Genomic DNA, 22,674 nt, shown 5'->3' with positions numbered 1-22,674 from the left:
CATAGCAAGCCCTCAAAATACGGTTATTTGTTTATTAATAGACTGAGAGTTACAAGCGTCTCTCATCCAGCTCCATTTTTCAAACCTGTTTCTGGTCATATGACTATCTTTTGAATACCCAGATCTTGCTTGATTTTTTACTCCAGTTAAATTCTTCACTGTAGTGATGGGTATGTGCTTGCATGTGTGTGTGGTTGATGAATGCTTTTAGGTTTACTACTTTCTCTAGCACCCTGACCTTCTGGTACCCTTAAGCAGAGGATAATCAAATGTTACGTATTCATCTTTAACTTCACAAAGCATCACAAGGTCTATCTAGCTGGATTCCTTGGGACATGTGCAGTTGAAGGGGTGGTCATAGCTGGGATGACGAGGGATGAATAAAAGTAGATACAAAATTCAGTTGGTAGAAAGGTGGGTGGAGATCTGAGCTGCTAAGAAGAAGGAGAGAGAAGTGGAGAGACACATACACAAGGGCAAGAGAACACGTTTAGAAATGAAATGGATACTCCCATGAGGAAATGAACCGGGAAGAATTTAACTGCTTGATAGTTTTTCTCTTGAACTAAAATAAAATCATATATAGCATTAGGTTTAATTCCTTCCCTTATACTTTGTGATTTGCTTTGGCTCCTCCCATTATTTTGATGAAGACTGATAAACCCACAAATATCTGTGTGCGTGGAGAAGGGAAGAAAGAGTTGGAATTATTTCCCAAGTCCATTTTCCACTTAAGATGTTTTTAGCTTTGTAGGTAGGTTAAAGTTAACATTCCTTTTCAGACAATGCAATTTGTCATTCTTTCCAATAAAGAGATTGATCGTATATAGTGGAGGAATTCACTCACACAGCAGGTAGGATGGCACTAAGATTTTGGCGCTTCAATTCAACTGGTATGGACTCTCAGAAGGCACTCTCAGAAAACAAAGCTAATAAATAGTTAAGGCATCTGAGACGGACACTCTTCATATCACATACAATCACAATGGAAGAATTCTCAAGAAATTACTCAACGCAAAGGAGAACATCGGAAGAGAACAGAAGGTAGAGAAATTATTCTTCAACAGTGTCAGTTAAACATTCTAAGTTTGACTAATATGGAAGATGATCCATTTCAGAAGAATGCAAAAGAGTCCATGAACTCTGATTTTTTTAAATCAGGAGACAAGCATTGAAATAACTCAAAGAAAGAACAGTTAAGAATTTTAACTGCTTTAAAGGAATATGTCCAAGGCTGGTATGACCCACCAGGAGAGAATAGAATGATGTCCCTTCTTCTAGGTCCAAGGACAAAGACATTCCCACATACTCAATTCCTTGTGAAGTAAATGACAATAGTGGAAGCTTACCAAAAGTCAGATTAAAATAGGTATTTGGCTGAATTTGAGACAAAATCTGGTATCTAATTTCAGTCAAATACTTTGAGTGAAATCACTTGAGAGCCAAATGTTCTTTGAAGCCAGAAAGATGACATTTTTGCAGATTATTATAACCATGTATAAATAGGGTGACCATATAATTTGTCATCCAAACTAGGACACTTTTAACTGAAAGAAGATGCTGTTGATAATAATGCCAGTACAGGAAGCATTGTCTCAGATGGTCTTGAATAAACCTGGACACATGATCACTTCTTACAGAAACTGTTCTCATGTGATAGATTATGGTGGTGCCCATGACAATGGTGTGAATATTACATAGGTGGAGGTGGTGATCACTTATATCAAAATTCAACGTTGCAGTTCACTGGTTACGCAAGACTGCATCTCAATAGGTGTTGAAGATATTCCTAATTTATTTCAAAATTTTCCAGAAATTAAAGCCCTTCAATAATTATAACTGGAGTTACCCAGAATCCTGACATCACAAAAGACCCACTTGCTTATTCCTTGGAGTAGAAATTCACTGTAGGAGCTCATCTCCTGTGTTTTCTCCTCTCCTCGCAGTGATCCAGCCTCCCCTCTCCACCTCCTGTTTCTCCAGGGCTCTGCCCATTCCTGACTCAGGGCTGTGTGTCAACTGCCTTCCTCACCTTGGAATAGCCCTCCTTGGGCAATTCCTTCTTCTTCTTCAAATCTCTGCTTACAGGACCCCTCCTTAGGACACCATGACTGCCCACTCCCCACAGTTTATTCTATCCAGCAAGTTATTTTCTAGAACAATTATCAAAGTCCAACTGTTCTTGTGTGTTTATTAATTTATGCCTCTCTCCTCCAACCACATTGTTAGCAGCTGGAGCAGAGGTCAACAAATCTCTTTCTGCAACAAGAACAGATAGTAAATATTTTAGGCTTTGCTGGACATATGTTCTCCGTGGCTTCCACTCTACCATCATAGCATGAAGACAGCTACAGATAATACATCAATCAATGGATGTGGCTGTGTTCCAATAAAACTTTATTCATAAAAACAGGCTTTGGTAAATAGTCAGTGGGAAGTTGTTGTATAACAAAGGGAGTCCAACTCGAGGATGGAAGATGCCTTAGAGGACTGGGGTGGGGAGGGTGGGGGGACTCGAGGGAGGGTGGGGGGGAGTCAAGAGAGGGAGGGAATACGGGAATATGTGTATAAAAACAGTTGATTGAATTTGATGTACCCCCCCAAAAATAATAAATAAATAAAATTTTTAAAAAATGAGTTTTTAAATAAAAAACAAACAAACAAACAAACAAACAAAAAACAGGCTTTGGGTGGTACTTTGTAAGTCCCTCTAGGGCCATTATCTTATATTTGACATTCACTCCCACAGCCTCAGTGCCCAGCTTTCAACCTTACCAAAACCCTGGAGGGTCGATGGTGTTATTTCCATTTTATAGATGATCAAATAAGGCTCAGGAAGGGGTACTTTGTTCAAACTCAGGTAAATATTATATCAGCTTTCTAGGGCTTCTGTAACATTGTACCACAAGTTACAAAACTGCTTGAAACAACAGAGATTCAGTCTCCCACAGCTGTGGAGGCTAGAAGTGCAAAATCTAGGTGTCCGCAGGCCCACACTTTCCCTGAAGTCTCCAGAGGAGAATCCTTCCTCCCTCTTCCAGCTTCCGTGGCTCCTGGGGTTCCTCGCTCTGGGGGTGCCTCGCTTCCTCCTCTGCCTCTGTTTCCACAAGGCCTTCCCCTCTGTGTGTCTGTGTCTCTGTATGCTCTCCCTCTCTGCGTTTGTGCCTCTCTCCTCTTATAAGGACAAGAGTCATTGGATTTAGCACCCATCCTAATACAATATAATCAATTTTAACTAATTTTGTCTGTAAAGACCCATTTACAAATACAGTCACATTCTGAGGTTCTGAGTGGACGTGAACTTTTTGGGGAGGAGGCACAGTTTTAAGCCACTACATCTGTCAAATGGTAGAGTAAGGATTTGAATGTGACCCCATTTCAATAATTTTCTACTTTGAAGTTGTAATCTTAGCTATTAAGTTAAATTAGCAGTTAACAATGATGTCCAATCGTAGACATATTTTGAGAGCTGATTTGAGAATATCAGTAGAAAAGAGAACTAAGAATTTTACCTGAGAGGAGCTTTGTCTAAGTCATCACTTCTGCCTTGTACCCTGAACATAAAATAAGGTTAGTGTTGATCTGAGGGCATCCGATACGTATCTTATGAAAATAGATTTAAGATATTTTTACGTAGACTTCAATGGTTGTGCAAGGGACATCACAGGAGAAGTTTTAGGGTCTCTGGAGTCAATATCTCTGGATACCAAGTTCAAGTTGAGGTTTCTCCCAATACTTGTCTAAAGCATGTTTCCTCCCTTAGGGGAGTGGGCAGTTTTATGACCATCCAAATACATTTAGGAAATGCCAGGCTGAACCAAGTAAAACACATTTCATTACTTCAGTCCATAATTGCTTCTTCGAACCTTTTATTTGTTAAGGTGACTTGTAAGTTTCTAAGAGGGAAGCATTGTGCACATTTTTCTAAGTTTCTTGGGTATTTTTTGTAGAATATCTTCAGGAACTAATCATCTGTGCCACACACTTTGGTGCCTCTACTTTGGGTGTTTATTTGCTTACTTAAGTGCACATAAGTTTTGCTTTCTGGAGGCAAGTGTGTAGAAGTATACTTCTCTTAGATTTGAACCCCTGCATAATGGATGAGATCCCTGACAGAAGGGGAGACACCGATGGATGCACCATGGCATCTACTAATTTATTGGTCAATTCATTCACTATTTTATGCATTTACTCACCGATTTCATACATAACTATCAAGCAGCAAGGAAGGAGTTATAAACATATAGATGATTGAGACCAGACTTCGTTTCATTAAATCATCTAGATAATACACATCAAGCACCGTTTCCCAAAGCAGATCTAATAAATGGAAACCACTTGTAACTGACTGAATTGTGTGCCCCCCTAAAATTCATAGGTCAAAGCCCTAATCCCTAGTACCTAGGGATTAGGTGACTGTATTTGGAGGCAGGACCTTTGAAGAGGTGATTGGGGTTAAATAAGGTTGTAAGAGTGGGGGCTCTAACCCAACAGGAATGATGTCTTTATAAGCAGAGGGAGAGATGCCAGGGATGGGCATGCACAGAGAACAGGCCATGTGAGGACACAGCAAGAAGGTGGCTAAGGAGAGAGGCCTCAGGAAAAATCAATCCTGCCAGCACCTTGATGGTGGATTTCTAGGCTCCAAGCCTGTGAGAAAATACATTTCTATCGTTTAAGCCACCCAGACTGTGGTACAGCAGCCCCAGCAGAAGAAAACAACACTGTTAATTGTTCATTAAGCCCCTGCCTTCAAGAACTTTATTCATGTAGTTCTAATGTCTACTGAGGGTTTCTCGTTACTTTATTTGCATCGTAGAGGAATTTCACGAGGAACAACTTGATTGTCTGCCTTGTGAGGACAAGGCCTTTGTTGTGTCACCACATTGACCAGCAGAGATGCAGGTGTCTGATAGAATGAATGTATCATCTGCATTTCTCCTCCCCTCTGGGCATTAATCAAGGAGAGATGGCCTGAAGCATCCCTTAGAGAGAGCAAGAAAAAAAGAAAAAGAGAATTAGAAAGTATGAAGCACATAGCTAGATACTTCAAATATGCCTTCTCATTCAATATCCCTCTTCTATATTGAGGTAATAAAACTGCCCACTCTTTTTAGATGAAGAGACAGAAGTTCAAAGAGGATAAATGATTTGGCCAAGAACATGAAATCACTGGTTAGAGCCAGAATTCAAACTCACTTTTCCCTCCTGAAAATATGCTGGTCTGAGAGAAATAAGGACAATTTTTTTTTTTAAATGAAGAAAAGATGCTGATTAGAGTGTTTTTATCAATTGCTTAATTAGAGGGAAAAGGAAATCTGGCTAGGCAGCAGCACTTAAGAAAAAGGACTGGAAATTTCAGTGGACTATGTGTTTATTTCAGTGACATCCTCATAACCCACATGGCTACCGAAAAGCTAAGCCAATGTTAAGTTGTGCAAATAAAAATAATGATTATAAGGCAGTTACTAAGTGCCAGGCACTGTTCTCTGTTCTCTCCCTGTATTCTTGATAACACTATTCAGGAAAGCTAGTGAAAAAACACCAATGTATCTAAAGGCAGGTGACAAGAATGACCAGAATTTGAAATCATGCCACAAGGTTACTGGTTGGGAAAACTGGGAAGGTTTACTCTGGAGAAAATTGAAGATGATGTGATGGCCGTTTCAAGGAGTTGAAAGATTTTCAGGTAGAAGGGGATTTAGACATAAGGATGAAATTAAGAGATAGTGAGCCTTCCATTACTGACATTATTCAAATGGGTGTGTCCAGGTAGAAGCAACACCCACATTCATGAGGAGATCAAGTAATTAAACTCTTAAATTTCTTAAATTTGAAGATTTGAGGAAATCTTAGGTCATAAATATCATCACCCTTATCTTCTTTATTAACAAAGTTAGGTTTTGAGGAAAATAAAATAATGCTAGATCCCTTCTGGAACTATAGAAGGAATTCCGCACGTGAGAAACATATCAATTCTTCTCATCACCGTGGCGAAGAGAAATTGTTGTTCAGTTTGAACTCTTCTCTATATTGATTCTTTAATAAATATATTAGCAAAATTCAGTGTCCAGGTTTGAAAGCCAATAACATTAACTGTTTTTGAAGGGCTTGTCTATTTATTTTTGCCTTTATCAGCAAGAGGCATCGTCATTAATAATTATCAGTGGGCCAGGCATTGAGCAGAAGCTTCTTAGAGTAGGCTGTGGTGGGGTGTTTTCCTTATCTGGGATCCGTGTTTCTTGAGAAGCACCTTCAAAGGCTAAGAAGTGAGTGCCTGGTGACAGCAAGCACCATTGGAGGACTCAGAGTAGATAGCCCATTTGCAAGCCGCGGAGATGCGCGGTTCTGTGATGGGATGGGTGACTCAGAGCCCAAAGTCAGCAATTAAAGATGTGCCATGGTGTGGGGCCTTTGGAGGAACAATTCAGATACATTGCAGAACAGTCCTACTGAGGATGGGTCAAGAAAGACTGGGTAAAATGGACCCAGATAGTCCAGGCTGTTGGGGGCGGGGGGGCGGGGTGTATCAAAATTATCTTAAAAACCACATTGTTGCGGCCATGAACCCTGGACCAGTAAATGAGAAAGATACGGTGGAAGGGGAAAAACGCATGCCGAGGGTGTTCTGTCCTGTTCAGAACACCGTGGTTGCTCCGCTAATACTAACGTTCCACGATGAAGATGGAGCGAGGATATGATGATGCTTAATGCAAGCCGTGGAAAAACAGGGCTGGAGAGGATCGCAGAGACCAGGGACGGGGAGAGGCAGGATGAGTCACGGGTGAGAGTACCTGGGCTGGAGCGCGGAGTGGGGGGCGGCGACAGGGCGCGGGGCTGGGACCGGGAGTGGGCGGGTGGGCGCCGTGGGCGGAGCGGCTCCGGGCCAAGCGGCTGCCGGCCGTGTCTGCGAGCGCAGCAGCATCACCGGAGCCAAGCCGCGGAGACTCCGCCTAACTGACACCCAAACTCTCCTCCCGCGCCGCGGACGGAGGCGGCAGAGCCGGAGCATCCTCGGCGAGCCGCGAGCATCCTCGCCCCCCGCGCGCTCGCGCCCCCGCCCCCGCCCGGGAGGCTGGGCTGCGGGAGGCGGCCGGGCACCCGCGCCCCGCCAGGGCCACCAAAACAAAGGCAGCATCCGGGGCTGGGTGGAGGCGGAGGACCATGACAGCCCCGGCTCGCGCTCTCCCTGGCCCCGCCGCCGCCGCCGCCGCCGCCGCCGCCGCCGCCGCCGCCGGGAGGGCTCCGCGGTGAGCCGAGCAGGGGCGCAGCCGCCGGGCGTGGATCGGAAGGTGCGCCCGCGCCCAGCCCAGGCCAGCCGAGGGGCGGGCAGGCCGCGAAGATGTCCTCGGCCGTGGGGCCCCGCGGTCCCCGCCCGCCCACCGTGCCTCCCCCGATGCCCGAGCTGCCCGACCTGAGCCACCTGACAGAGGAGGAGAGGAACATCATCATGGCAGTGATGGACCGGCAGAAGGAGGAGGAGGAGAAAGAAGAAGCCATGCTCAAGTAAGCCAGCGCGGCCGCGCCATCCGTGCCTCCAGCGGGCCATTCACCGCTGTCACCCGGTCCTCCCGGCTGAGTGTGGGGGAGGGGCGGGCCGGGTGCTGGGTGCGGGCGGAGGCGCCCGCCGGGGGGCCGGGGGCACGGGGCCGGGGCAGGCAGAAGGGTGGGGGACAGGTGGCAGGCGGGATGCGCTGAGCCCTGAGCCGAGGAGTCCTGAGAGGTTGGCTGGGGACCGAGGTGCAGGGGAAGACTGGGTGCACGGGGCCACCGAGGGGTGGGATGTGCAAGGCTGCGAAGAGCCGATTCCGCCCAAGGGGAAGGAAGGGCCCTGGACCCGGGGCAGGTGTTGGGCAGGGGCTGAGCGGCAGGCAGGGGAGGTGGGCGAAGAGCTGCTGACAAGAGCTCTTCTTTCCTTGGAGTTGTCGAGCAGGTTGGGGTTACCCCAGTCAATGGTGCCAGTATTTATGTAAGAAAAATGCTTATTTTGAGTGTTCATTTTGTTACTCATTCATCTCACAGCTCGAGGTTGGGTCTTTTTTTGGGCAGTTGCCATCTTTGGTAACCTGCTTCCCTGGCTTCTCTTTAACCTTTGATTCACGGTCTTCTACACGGAAGACTTGTGTGAAGACACATGTTCCTACCCGTATATAATGCCATTGGCAATGCAAAGTTTTCCATAATGGGAGAAGCTGATGGGGACTCTGGTCTGAATAAAATAGAGATTCCTCTTTACTGGTTTCCAAGGGACCTCCAGGGCCTGCTCGGTTCCTGGTGCAAGCCATACAGTAGGGGACTGAATATTTGCACACGTTCCTCCTACTTTGAAGCCCATCAACCCTTCAAGGGATGCCGATCCAGCGCCTGGTTTTCCTGGGTCTAGGGAGGGAACGGGTCTGCTGGCTGGAGAGGCAGGAGTGTGTGACACTGCCCTGATGCTTGCCTTAGTCTCAGGCGAAACCACTCACAAGGTGCTGGCCTCCAGTACTTCTTTCCCATCACTGTGCAGTGGCACTGAGGGCAACGTGAACCCTGCCTTCCCCAAGAGGTCTTCCAGCATTTGGGAAAGTTTTCAACTTGGCAGTGAGGGAATCCAGAGACCCTGATGGGGACTAGTTCCCTGGCACCCCGTGTTAAAGCCAAAAGGTGTATCTGGGGCAGAAGGTTGGCGTGAAGAGCCAAAGGTAGCCTGTTGCATGTGGAGTTATCAGAGAGCAAAGGAGGGTGGCAAAGGGACGACACCCTGCCAACCCCTCCCAGGGCCCAGGGCACACCCACCAGCCTCTCCCCCACCCCAGGGATGGCTTCCTGAAGGGAAGATGCTGCCACAGGAGGGAGGGTTCCCCTCCTCCCCGCTCAGTGCAGGAGAGAACTGGAGGGGGCTGTAGCCCCAGCCTGCTGGGTCTCCGCTAGCACAGCTGCCGCCCAGATGGGAGAAGGGGAAGTTGAGGGAGCACTGTGAGGGCCGGTCACAGCACAAGAGGAGAAATTCAGTCATCCCTGGCTTTTTATTGTAGACTCCGAGAGGGGCCATTAACTTGGAAGGCCAGAGCTGGCCTGATTCTATGAAGAGCAGCAGGTTTCTGAATTCCCTGCTCCTTCTTATCCAAAAAACAAAGCCTTTAAGCCTGCCGGCTTGCGGGAGGCAGAACCTTGTTAATCTGCTGCCTGTCCCTGGTGGAAGGTCCCTGGCGCTGCAGGCTTCCCCTCTTCTGAGACTGGAAGTAATGGATGGTGTCTGCTGGTGCTGCTGTCTGTCTGTCTGGTTGTCAGTCCGTCTGTCCTCACTGATTTCAGCCCCTGCCACCTGTCCCCGGACACCTCTTCTGCTGGTCAAGATGCACAGTTTTGCTCCCGTTCCTTTCAGTGTTCACTGCAGACAGCAGGTGGATGGAGGCCTCCAACAGCCAGTGGAAAACACGGGCTGCTGCCTGACCGGTCCGACCGGGAAGGGAAGGCACAGGGCATCACACCTCTTCATTGGCTGCTTCAGAGCTGGTAGAGAGAGGGGTTCTAACTGGGGAAGGGTGAGTTCTGGGAGCAGTCAGACCCTATGGGCTTCTATGGACAAATAAAAATGAAGGACACCTTCCAAGTCCTCACGGCGAAAGCATCTTTCACACTGCCGTACCCATGACTGCTCTCCCTGGCATGCACGTGGTGTTCCTTTATTGCAAAGATGCTCTAAATATCGCAGTGTGCGATGCTGTCACACCACAGCCTCTATAATCCCGGCTTCGGTCATAACTTTATCAATCAGCCTCTGCTGCTAAGGTCTTGGCCTTCCGAGCAGTGGCAGACTAGGGAGGTTTTGGAACCCCAGTTTGCTGCCATGTAAGTCTGTCATGTTGTCCACAAATTAGTGGAACAGAGCTGTACTTTTTTCTTGAGGGCACTTTATGTCTTAAAAACTGAGGATCTTAGGGGTTATTCAGATGACACACCTGTATGGCAACTTAATGACACAGAGTCATAGGTGGTGTCCCTTTCTAAACTTTGCATAAAAATAGATTGGAAAACAGGAGGCTTTTCACAAGGCTTTGAAATAGTTGTCAAATTGGAGATAAGTTTTTGTACTAATTCGAGGTCATCATTGCACATTTCTGAGAAATTAGTATCACAACAGGCCCTACTAAGCTACCTGGTAACACAGAATTCAGGCTTAAAATTCACTTTGGTCATTACTGCAGAGTCCCTGCCTTGAGTTCCCTACCTACTGTGTGTGCTCTCTGTTCACGCTTTGTAAAAACAGGCATTAGTAGAGAGAAGGGTGAAAACCAATGGGTGACTACGCCAAAGAAACATTATAAAATACCAATTAAAATATATTTGTGTAGTTTCATCACCCTTGACTGTATATTACTGCTTGAATTTGGTCTTGATGATGTCTTTAAAGATGTTTAAATGGAAAAGAATAATGAAACTACTTTCACTTCAAGGGTTCAGAAAATTTTTTCCTTGAAATTATAAGAACTTTGCCATACAAATAATTCATTTTGTTGGCAATGTGCACTAACTTTAAATACCATTGCCATAGAACTAGAAACAGTTGACTCCTGCAAATAATTTCTAATGGTTGATTTAATTCCCTGCCAATAGAAGGTCTTTCTTAATCTTAGTAGGGTTTTGGGGTGTGTGTGTAAGTGTATGTGGATGTGGGTGTGAGTGTGTGTTCTAGAAGTTTTTTGAAAGCTAACTTCCTCAATGAATACTCCTTCAAGTAACTGTCACCAGACACCAAGAGCCAATATATTACATGGGTTGAGAACTGCTTTATCTGGGACCTAAATCAGAGAAGATTTCATTAGATCTAAAATCTTATTCCCTTTTTATAAAAGCTTCACAGAGGAAGGAGCGACAGAGAAGCAAGGCAAGAGAAACAATATTGAAGCAGAGAGTGAAAACGATGGCTAGAGGCTGGGAACTGAGAACTGTGTGGGAATATTTAATAGAACTACTAACATTTATTGAGCATTTACCCCATGCTGGCCATTATTCTAAGTGGTTATTGAATCAAATGCCAAAAAGTTGAACTGTGTTCAAGTTCAATATATGTATATTTAGATTCTCACAAACGACCTGTGCAAAAGGTAAACAGGGTCGTATAATGTCCTCATCCTGCACTCAGAGGGTTCCTATAATACCTTGAACCTACTCACATAATATGGCCCAACCAGGATTCAAACCCAGACCTTTTATTCTAAGTCTAAGTATCTTCTCCACATGCTGCACTCTCCTTCTACCAAGAAGAAGCCTGTATTTCATCTACTGCTTCCTTAAATTAATGTCAGTTCTTCCCTCAGTTTCAGAAAAGGGGGTTGGCGGGTTAGGCTGACTCAGAAGATCAGCTACTGATTATAGGAGACCCTGGAGCTGCACCCACACTCTTAATAGAGTTTCCCAGCAAATGGAGGGCAAGGGCATTGTCTCCAGTTTGAAGATAATAAAAAGCATGATGGAAAGTCCATTAACATTGGATCCAAGCATTTGGAGTTCAAATCTAGTTCTGTCTCTTAAATTGTATAAATGTGGGCAAGAAAATTAAATTGGTATTCTAGGAAGTTCTATTTTTCTTATAAATCCTGCAATTCATTGTGTGAATTGATTTATAAAGAATATTGACTTTGGACTTACACCCACTAATTCTTCAAACAAATGTAATATCTACTTCCTTTGTGAGAGGAGAGACAAAGTAGAGGGGTAGAAACCTTGTACCTTCAGCTTTTCTTTCTCTTTTTTCTCCTTCCAACCAATATTGTGACCCAAAATGTATCCAGAAAGCTCAATTAGCAACTGGGAAAAGAAGGAAAGGTAGCCGGGGGTAGCTTGGGTGAAGTGAGGACAGAGTCCCCAGGAATGCAGGTGTCATGTTTTCATTGAGGTTTGCAAAGATTTTCATATCTTACACCCCAAAATATTCTCTCATTTTGCTGAGGCAGATATTAGTAAGAAGGAACAAGAAAAAAAGGAGATAGTAATTTGAGAAAGCTGCTAAAGCATGAGCAGATGTCTACATGATCCCAGATGCTGTGTTAAGTAGGAAAGTCTAGGAGAGGAAATGTACCCTATCACCCAGAGTCTAGTCTCCTTCACATCCCTGGTGGAGAAGGTGAAATTTAGGGAAGGTTATCCCTGAACTATTGCAGTTTTCTGCTTCAACAAAAATCTATCTTAGTATATGTGCATGCCCAAAAGCTCATGGAGAAAATTTAGAAACGGAAGGCCTAAAAAACTGAAAGAAGTAAGCCATTATCCAAAGAAAATAAAGGGTAAGAAACATAACATTTAGTTCACATTTTCGCCAACCTTTCTTGACTCTCTTTTACCTCTGTGTATTTCTTGTTAACCAGAAGTGAGGGGCACCATTGCTGAAAGTAAATAGATTGCTAAGTCTGGAGTAGAATATGGAAACCAGTGTGGGCTCTAGGCACCCTTGCAGACTTGAATAGAAACACAGCATCTTGGGAGTGTTACTTGCTCAACTGGTTAGATGAGGAAGTGGTCTGAGTTTAACCTGTGCAGTAAGAGCCAGCTTCCTGCTAAGATATCAAGTAGCAATTCCTGCAATAACATTACTGTCTTCCTACATCTGTAATACCCAGGTAGGTAAGCTTGCTGTACCATGGATTATAAAGTCCATTGTAATGCATTTCATTAATCTTTATGGACTATTTTATATTTTTAAACAACTTTCTACATTTTGCCCTGTGATGGGAGTTGGATATCTTAGAGCTGGTGCTGAGAGTTGAACTTAGTTGGCCCGAGGCACATGGCAACTAAAGTAATAAGAGCCCAGAACCCACCCACATGGACTCCAGATCTATAGTGTCCTTGTAAGTCTTTTCAAAAGTGCATCAGGCTGTGGGTCTTGTGGGGTTTGTTTCCCTCTTCTGTTGGGGAAGGAGCTTAAAATTTGGCATGTGGTTGGATACATTACATACTTTACTCTGCCTCATGCTGACCTCTTAAGAGGTCTACTCTGTGACTATATTATTCATTTCTGTTAGTGAAATTCCCAGAACTAGCTCTATGCCTTCACATTTGATCGGAAAATAAACTTAAAAGGGGCAAGAAAGATGCCATGTGACTCGTGGCATTTCTTAGCCTTTTCTGAGGCCTCCTGTCTCTGAGCTCTGGATCTGGCCATGTGTGACTGGCTAACCTCGAGAACACCTGGGCTCTCTGGTCTAGCTTGTCTTCTCACAGTGTCCTCAAATGCCTTCCCTTTTCCCACCATGTTCCTCAACTACAAGGTCCTCTCTTCTTCCCACTGTTGTTCTGAATTTTATGTGTTAAGTAGGCTCTTTCTAACAAAGTATCATGTGATATTCAATTCAACAATAAGACCATTGTGTAAGGTATGAGAGTTGGGTCAGGCATTGGGCTGTTGGGTAGAGTAAAGAGAAAGTCTGTTTTAGCCTGATGTTGGCTTAGTTCCTATCGTTTCAAAACTGCCCTGGCCAGAAAGGGAGGTGAGCATCAGATAGTTAGAGCAGTAGACTAGATTCTGCTCTTAACACTGTCACTTTCTGTAGGTGTCAGCATCACTAAGTTAACTCATCTGAGCCCCAGTTTCTTCCTGTGTAAAGTGTAAGTGATAATGTCTGCCCTTCTAACTTATGAGGCTTTAACATGATAGTACAGGCAACCCTAAACTTCCAATTGCTGCACCACAAAAAGGTGATATTTTTATCTTTACTCTTTAAAACTATAGAAGAATCCCAAGAGCATCTATTCCTGTGATGATTGCAGCTACCAGAGGTCCCATGGAGGTGGGTTCTTGTGGAAGAATCCATGCATCCTTTCATGCTAACAAGGAGGGGGTGGCCAGGGCTGCAGCCTCCAGGGTGAGAATTTGCAAAGAGATCAAAGGTAAAATGAGTCCAGAGTTTGACCTGAGGTTATATTTACCTTCCTTCTATTCTTCTTTCTTTCTCATTAAATAGCACATAAATGTCTTTAGCACAAAGAGCAATGTGGGCAAAATGGTAAAGTTTGAAATAGTTAAAATGCAACCTTAATTCAAAAATGAGAAAAATTAGCTTATGGTCATTCCGTCATCTTTTGCTAGAAAAAATTTTGAAGAAATAGACTGATGGTTTTAATGTTACTGGATTTAATAAATTATTCACTTTAAATTCGTTGAATAAGGGGCCATATATTTGTCAAGTAGTAGTTCCTCTTTCATGTCAGTCTACTGTTGGGTATGGGACAGATTGAATAGATTGTATGTGTTGAAGAACTTTTTAAGATTCTGTGCTGGATGTCTCAGGTTTTCTGTATATATATTCTTACATTTTTACATCAGGTTTATGTACAATTATTTGATCAGTGTTCTGTGGATGGTGAGGGGGAATATACTGCAGAATTGACTTTAATTTTTTAAAATTTATCTTATTGAAGTACAGTTGATTTACAGTGTTGTGTTAGTTAATGTTGTACAGCAAAGTGATTAAGTTCTTTTTCATATTCTTTTCTATTATGATTTATCACAGGATATTGAATATAGCTCCCTGTGCTATACAGTAGGACCTTGTTGTTTGTCCATTGTATATATAATAGTTTATGTCTGTGACTCCCAAACTCCCAATCCATCCCTCCCCCACCCTCCTTCCCCTTGGCAACCACAAAGTCTGTTCTCTCTGTCTTTGAGTCTGCTTCTGCTTTGTGAATAGTTCATTTATATAATATTTTAGATTTAACACATAAGTAATACCATATGATATGTCTTTCTCCTTCTGACTTACTTTACTTAGTATGATAACGTTTAGGTCCATCCGTGTCTCTATAAATGACCCAATTTCATTCCTTTTTATGGCTGAGTAATATTCCACTGTATATATGTACCACATCTTCTTTATTCATTCCTCTGTTAGTGGACATTTAGGTTGTTTCCATGTCTTGGCTATTGTAAATAATGCTGCTATGAATATTGGGGTGTATGTATCTTTTTGAATTAGTGTTTTATCTGGATATATGCCCATGAGTGGGATTGCTGGATCATGTGGTAGCTCTGTTTTTAGTTTTTTGAGGAACCTCTATACTGTGATCCATAGTGGCTGCATTAATTTCCATTCCCACCAACAGTGAATGAGGGTTCATTTTTCCCCACACCCTCTCCAGCATTTATTATTTGTAGACTTTAAAATGATGGCCATTCTGACCAGTGTGAGGTGATACCTCATTGTGGTTTCGAATTACATTGCTCTAATAATTGGTGATGTCAAACATCTTTCCGTGTTCCTATTGGGCATCTGTATGTCTTTTTTGGAGAAATGTCCACTTAGGTCTGCAGAATTGACTTTAGATATTCCTTCATCTACTGCTAACTTGTAAAATCTTTTCATACACATAAACATTTATTTAAATATAAAATAGAATGGTTAAAAGGAAAGTGACTGTACATGTTGGTTTGCCCAGAACAGTATCTGTTGATGCCAAATTCATGCTATAATTATGGCTAGTACCCCTTTCCCTCAATTTTGAATTTCAATCAAGATGATAAATTAAATTATCTCCCTCTTTATAAATTTTGCTTTCCCTGAATGAAATTATTCATTCAAAACTTCAGAAAGTCAAATAATTAATCATCATAAAATATAGCAATAAATAATTATCGATAAGTAACACAAACAAGTTGTAGATGTAGAATCTTGAAAATCATTGTTTGGCAAATGGAAGGGCTTTTGCTGAGAATCAGGTGTTATCTTTAATCGATTCTCAGTGGAATCCTACCTTTTATGGCAAAGTTGAATTTAAAAGTTCAAAACACTTCAAATAACAGTAACTAGGATTGCAACCGCGTGCAGCACTCTCTCTATTAAGATTTTTCTTCAGGCCTTGCAAAAGAGCAGCTGTGGTTTAGAGAAGACATTTAACTGGATTTTAGGATGCAATATTTTGATCATTCTTCTAAAGTTTAGGTAGTAAAATAAGATAATATTATAGAAAGTAATTTCATGCAGTTTGAAAGTGCTTAATTAGATATTAAGGAATCGTAATGAACTAAGATATATTTATGTAATATAAAAGATAATACCTTGCTGATGATTTACATCCTATTTAGTGTATATTTTTTATATTTCCTGTCATCACATCATATAATTATTGTTTGGGAGATGCTGTTATGTTTACATAGAGAAGGGATTTGAATTGAAAACCAGTTAATATATCTGTGCTATCATGTAACTGTCTTACATAGCTTACCTTCTTTTCATGGGCTCTCATTTATGATCTGAATATCCACAAATGGGAACTAGTGTAGTAGTGGTTATTGATGGAGTTTTCTGTCTGTACTTGCTTGACTTTATGTAATCTATTTGATTAGCTCCCAAATTACGTTTCTGCACACAAAGAATTCTTGATCGATATGTGAGTTGTGTTCTTAATCTCAAGAATATCAAGTTATTTTAAAGTTATAAGTGATCAGTGCACATGTCACGTGACACATTATTGTTCTTGTCATTTAAACATAGTTCTTAACATGCAAGGAGAAGCTCTTTATCTGGGTGGCTAGCTGTTCTGTTTTCGATGTATGGGGTTTACATTTGAGAAAAAATAGGCAGATGGTATACAAAATATCTGAGGAATGCATAAATCAATGTAACAGGTTTCTTCAAATATAGGATAGTGTATATATATCCACATTCAGAAGTTCTATCCAGGTCAGAAAGATTAGTTAGTCTTTTAGTAGAAAGAGATGAAAACAAAAGTAAAGTAACCCAATGGCTTTCCTTTTTTTTTCACACAGCTTAGCAGATTTATCTGCCTTAGCTATCTCTATCTTGTAATATATTGGAGCTTAAGTCTTCTTTCCTAACCCTATTTTTATGGAGAAAAAAAAGATATATTTTATATCCTGGTATCTGAAATAAAGGGATATAGATATGAGCTGGCTGAAATATTTTAGATATTACATTTTTGGTAAGAGTAAAAATTATAAAAAGAGTTTCCTTTGATATTCTTCACAATGATCATAACAGTTGTCATCAAATGTAATTTGGGAAAATAAAATAACAGAAAATCTTATAATTAGGCTGAATATTTTAATTTACAGATGTCTGTGTCCCCTAGGCCAAATACAGTGACCTATTATATAGCAACCTGGAGTAAAAACTTGATGCTAGTCTGAAAAAGATAGTATCCTCTGAGTATTGTTCCAGACACAGGTGTTAGAAAGGGATTTTGTGGTATTTGGAGCTTCAAAAGCCTGAGCTGTAATAGTCACTGTTGAGTAGAACTATGATAGACAATCAGTCGGATGGCTTTCTAGTCCTGCCCTCTATAAAGACAGCAAGGTGGAAGTTTCCTTTGTTCCTTTAATGTGCAGTGAAAAAAAACACAGGCCAGATGGTTAAACAATAAGGTCCTACTGTATAGCACAGGGAACTATATTCAATATCCTGTAATAAACCATAATGGAAAAGGGTACGAAAAAGAATGTATGTAAATACACACACACACACACACACACACACACACGCGCGTACATACAGTAGAAATTAACACAACATTGTAAATCAACTATATTTCAATAAAATAAATATTTTTAAAAAAGTGAAAAAAGAAAAGTGCAGTCCTGGCCATAAGAGGCAGATATGGTAAGGTAGTGCACATTTTAGAAAATATTTAGAAAATGTACTTTGGAAAAGACTAGTTAGCAAGAAAAATGAGTGGTGATTATAATAAGAGCTGGAGGACTTTTTGAAGCTCTTCTTGCCCTTCTTTCTGTAATTCCATTTCCTTTTGATTTGCCTTTTTCTATGTGGTTTCTGGTCACGGACTCCGTCACACTTATGTAATAATGATCCCAAGACTCTATTACTACATTGGAATTCTCTACCAATTTCTGGGTTCCTGTACCTGACCAGGAGGTCATATCTCCTTCTGGAGGTCCCATAGGTGCTTCAAACTGAGTGTTAGCCATCATCCATTTCATGACTTTCTGCCTAAACACGATGCTTTTCTGGAATCCCTGTTTCTGTGGGTAGATCACCATTGCAACCCCTTATTCATTCTGCTGTCAAATCCTTCAGATTCCATCTCCTTTGAATTTCTCCTTTCTTTCCCAATTCCATTGCCTTTACTTTCAAGCAGACTCTCATGCCTGCTCCCCTGGATGACTGCAATAACCTTCTAATTTCCTTCCCTGACGCCAGCCAGACCTCCTCCCATCTCCACGCTGCTGTCAGGGGAACCTTTCTAAAATCCATGTGATCACGTCCCATCAGGAAAAGCCCTTTGCTTTCAGTGTAAAGCTTAAACTTTCACTGCACCCTGCATCTCCTCTCAGAGGTCCACGCACAGCCTCCTGCCAGCACCACCACTGCCTCACATCTTGGTGGCTCTACTTGTGCTTGTTGCTCTGTCAGGAATTTCCTTCTTCTTCATCTACCTTATGTTTACGTAGCCTTTCAAATTAGCTCATTAACCCCTTCACCTGGCATATCTTCCCCGACTTCCCCGATTAAGTTTTATATTTGTCCTCTGTGCACATCTTTCCTGTAACCGTGCTCCCCTGACACTATCACCTCAGCATCAGCCCCTGAAAGCAGGGTCATACTCATTTGTATCTCTCACATAAGCACAGTGCTTGCCATGTGATAGGTGCCTGGATTTTATAAACTGTGTGTGTGAATGAATGACTCCATCCAGAGGCCGTGGAGCAGAGCAGTCATCTGAGGCTGCTGGATGGACTCACAGGGTATGAGTAGGTGGCTGGAGTGGGAAGTTTATTCCAACCAGGAGAGTTCTATCAGCAGATTCTGAAAGCAAAAAATGAGCTGAGCGTTTTGGCTATTGAGAGAAACATGTTGGCCAGAATTTATGAAGAGAACATACTGGTTGTTAGATATTACAAGGTGAAATTGAAATAGGATTCTCAGGTGATCTGCTGTACTCTTAATTTATCATTCATGACTTTTTGAAGGACAGCATTCTGAAAGTATTTGAATGTCAGTGTCAGAGGATGTAAACAATACATTTTAAATAGTAATCCTTTAGATGGACAAGCTTAATGGAAACATTTCCTTTGAATTAAAACATCAGTGACTTCAGTAAGAGTTCAAAGCATAATATGTGTTCTCTGATTTCATATTTAGAATTAGATCAGATGCTTATGACCATAAAGTATTGCACTGATTATATTTTTAATTAAAAAATGCTCTCTAGTTAAGTAATCTTCTAAACATTTTTTTAATTGAAGTATAGTTGATTTACAATGTTGTGTTAGTTTCAGGTGTACAGCAAAGTGATTCAGTTACATCTATCCATTCTTTTTCAGATTCTTTTCCCTTATAGGTTATTACAAAGTATTGAGTATAGTTCCCTGTGCTATACACTAGGTCTTTATTGTTTATCTATTTTATATATATATAGTAGTGTGTATATGTTAAACCCAGACTCGTAATACATCCCCCCCTTCCCTTTGGTAACAATAAGTTTGTTTTCTATGTCTGTGGATCAATTTTTTTTGGAAATAAGTTCATTTATATTAATTTTTAGATTTTCCACATATAAGTGATATCATATGATACTTGTCTTTCTGTGTCTGACTTACTTCACTTAGTATGATAATCTCTAGGTCTCTCCGTGTTGCTGCAAATGGCATTATTTCATTCTTCTTACGGCCGAGTAATATTCCATTGTATATATGTACCACATCATCTTTATCCATCTTCTTCCAAACTTAAACTCCTTGAATCATGTGTCTTCTCTTACTCATCTTTGAATTTCCATGGCCTAACCTGGGCTGATACACAGTGGGGCCTCAGTAAGGGCTGGCTGAGCTGAGCTGCACAGTCTGCATGCCCAGGACACAGAAGCACTGGTCTTTGACACAAGAGAGCTGGACCGAGTTGAGATGGGGATGGGAGCTTGGAGGCTGCCTGGTCCAGGGCTGGCAAATACTCAGAATGCACGGGTGACTTCCTCAAGCTGGAATAGCATTGCTGATAAATGCCAGATGCCTAAGAATCTTTCTGAATGGAGTGCTCCAGGCCATCAACTGACGAGAGCTGCAATCAAGAAACCACTTTTAAGACACTGGAGACTTATTCCAACTCTATAAACTCTATAAACATACTGATAGAAGAGAAAACTGAAGCCCAGAGGTCCTTCAGCTTTTCTTTATTAATTAGTGAGAGAGCTAGGTGTAAGACTTGGGGTCTTCTTTCTCCTGGTCCAGTGTTTTTTCCACGGTCACACTCTTTCCTCATGGTTTTATTTTAACTAGCATCAAATTCAAACAATTAATTTGTTTTCAATTTTGGCTTGATTTGCCTGCTCTATAAGATTACATCCTGTTACAGAAAACTCAAAGGGAACCTCTAATTATTTTGTTGATTCTGAATTTGGTTATATTTAATGTTATTCAAAGTAAGTAGGTCACTTACAGGGACCAAGAAATCCTTTATTTAAAGATTCCATTTGCAATGTTATTTGTTGCAATTATATCTAAGTTGTATCAATACCTCTTAACTGTGGTCATTTTATTTTTAATTTTTAATACATCTCTGAAAGAGACAGTGTTTTCTATATGCAGTAATTTATTTATGATTACAAATAGCTTTTCCTACTCATCTCGGAGAGACAGCAGTGAGCGGTCCTGAAGAGAGATCTTAGTTCCCTGACCAGGAATTGAACCTGGGTAGCTTGGATGAAAGCCAGGAATCCTAACCACTAGTCCACCAGGGTCCAGGGGCTAGAAGCAAAGTGGCCCTAGCTCTTTCCTCCTCATTGGAAAGCAAAGAATGTTTAAAGGAGGCAAAAACCGTAAAAACAGGTACAAAGTTTATGATTAGAGACACAGCACAGTGCATGGAAGAGCACACAGAGAAACAGTTTATTTATATAAGACAAAAGGAGGCAGAAATATACACCCAGAGAGAAAGGGTATGGGCGTCCTCTCTAATGAGGAAGAGTACAGCAAGTCAGGAACTAGGCAGAGATACACACCTAGAGGAGTGTGGGAGTCCTCAGGGAGGGGCACAGTAAGTCACTTTTATAGGACAGTCCTTTGGGGTCTTTGTTTACCTTTGGCCAATTATCTTGTCTCTTTTTTCACAACTGAGTGGTCTTAGGACCCTCCCTAGATGGGTGTGCAACTTTTGCTAAGATGGATCCCACCACTGAGGCCTGTGGGTGCATGTCCACACTTATTATGGCGTGGCACCCCTTCCCTTTGTGACCCCCAAGGAGCCTTCCTACACATGTGCAGACAGAGAAGTTTTCCTTGACCTCAGGAGTGGGCACCTTGTCTCTTTACTTTAGCAGAGCTCAGCTTCTGCCACTAGCTTTGTGCTTGCAGTGTCTGGGTGAGAACAAAGCTTCAGTTTTACTCCACTTGACAAACACCAGCTGTCCAGCCCAGGGGCCCATCTATCTCCTACCTCACTACTATGCATTTGAATTATGTGCAGATTAAAATCTTGTTTTGTTTTTTCACTTAGAAAAGCCAGTTGATCTTTGTTCATTGTGAGAAGAGCTTTCCTTGGTTGTCCCTCATTTGGAGGTTTGACTTCAGCTAGACTGTTGGTCAGTGACCCAAAGAAAGAATAAGTGGGATGGGGAGGCAATGGCACCCCACATACAGATCTATGAACACTCCCATCTCACCCACCCACCTGCACATATAAATCTTACACCCACACACCTGAAAACTTAAAGTATTCTTTCTATAAAGTCTTTTTTAAGGAAGTTAATTTTATCTCATGTAGAGAATTTGTGTGATCTAGACATGCCTCACTTTTTGTAACCTCAACCCTTTCTGTGAATTTTGCCCCCGTGGCTGTTCTGGAAGAAGCAGCCCTATATCCATAGATGCCCACCTGGCCATGCTGATTGGACTAAAGATGGACACGATCTAAGTCCAGATGATCCATTGGCCAGCCAAAGACTAGTAAGGTTCTCTTCCAAAATGAAAATGAGAAACAATCGGGGGTCAGGAGAGTGAATGATACCCATTCATTTTTTCCTTGGAACAAAAATGGATTGAGCATTTATGATGTGTCAGGTATTGTGATGAAGTTAGTAGAATTATCCATAGCTCCTGCCCTTTGCAGGAGGAGGTGCATTTTACTTATACAAAGTTAAAGTTAAATGTGAAATTAATATCTATGATAAATGCAATACGGGACAGTATATTATCCTTTGATATGATAATATAAACCAGGAATTCTGATTGAGATCAGGCTGGCCAGGAGTGGCTCCCCATGGAAACAGCAGTGGGATTGAGCTAAGGTCTGAGGATGAGGAGGAGTTAGGCAAATAAGGACTGAGGTACCCGGCAGGTGGGGAGAACAAGGGGTCTGTGGTGGGAGAGGAAAGCGTGAGTCTGAGAACATGGACAGAAGCCAGTGTTGTGGAAGAGCAGAAAGGGAGATGGCTTGAGAGTGTCTTGGAGAGATAGGCAGAAGCCTGACAATGTGAGTTCTTCCAGGTCATGTAATAGAGTTTTATTTTTATCCAAAGAACGAAAAGTTTTGGAAGAGAGATGTGATATAAGCCTATTAGTATTTTTAAAAATATTTATTTATTTATCTATTTGGTTGCACTGGGTCTTAGTTGTGGTTGGTGGGCTCCTTAGTCGTGGCTCATCAGCTCCTTAGTTGTGGTATGTGAACTCTTAGTTGTGGCACACATGTGGGATCTAGTTCCCTGACCAGGGATTAAACC

The 22,674-nt window shown here is 42.1% G+C and overlaps 1 protein-coding gene across 2 annotated transcripts in view; it reads left to right on the top strand.

Annotated features, from left to right (window-relative positions):
• Positions 1 to 7,342: 7,342 nt before the first annotated feature.
• The window catches only part of RIMS1 (regulating synaptic membrane exocytosis 1), a 480,485-nt gene continuing 465,153 nt past the window's right edge, over positions 7,343 to 22,674 (top strand). For both annotated transcript variants that reach the window (XM_057738946.1, XM_057738945.1), the window contains exon 1: positions 7,343 to 7,506. In XM_057738946.1, coding sequence (XP_057594929.1) covers positions 7,343 to 7,506 — 164 coding nt within the window. The remainder of the gene's footprint in view (positions 7,507 to 22,674) is intronic.

The sequence above is a fragment of the Hippopotamus amphibius genome, chromosome 6, assembly GCF_030028045.1.
Source record: "Hippopotamus amphibius kiboko isolate mHipAmp2 chromosome 6, mHipAmp2.hap2, whole genome shotgun sequence".
In the NCBI taxonomy this organism is placed as follows: domain Eukaryota; kingdom Metazoa; phylum Chordata; class Mammalia; order Artiodactyla; family Hippopotamidae; genus Hippopotamus; species Hippopotamus amphibius.
This window is presented reverse-complemented; position numbering and strand designations above follow the sequence as displayed.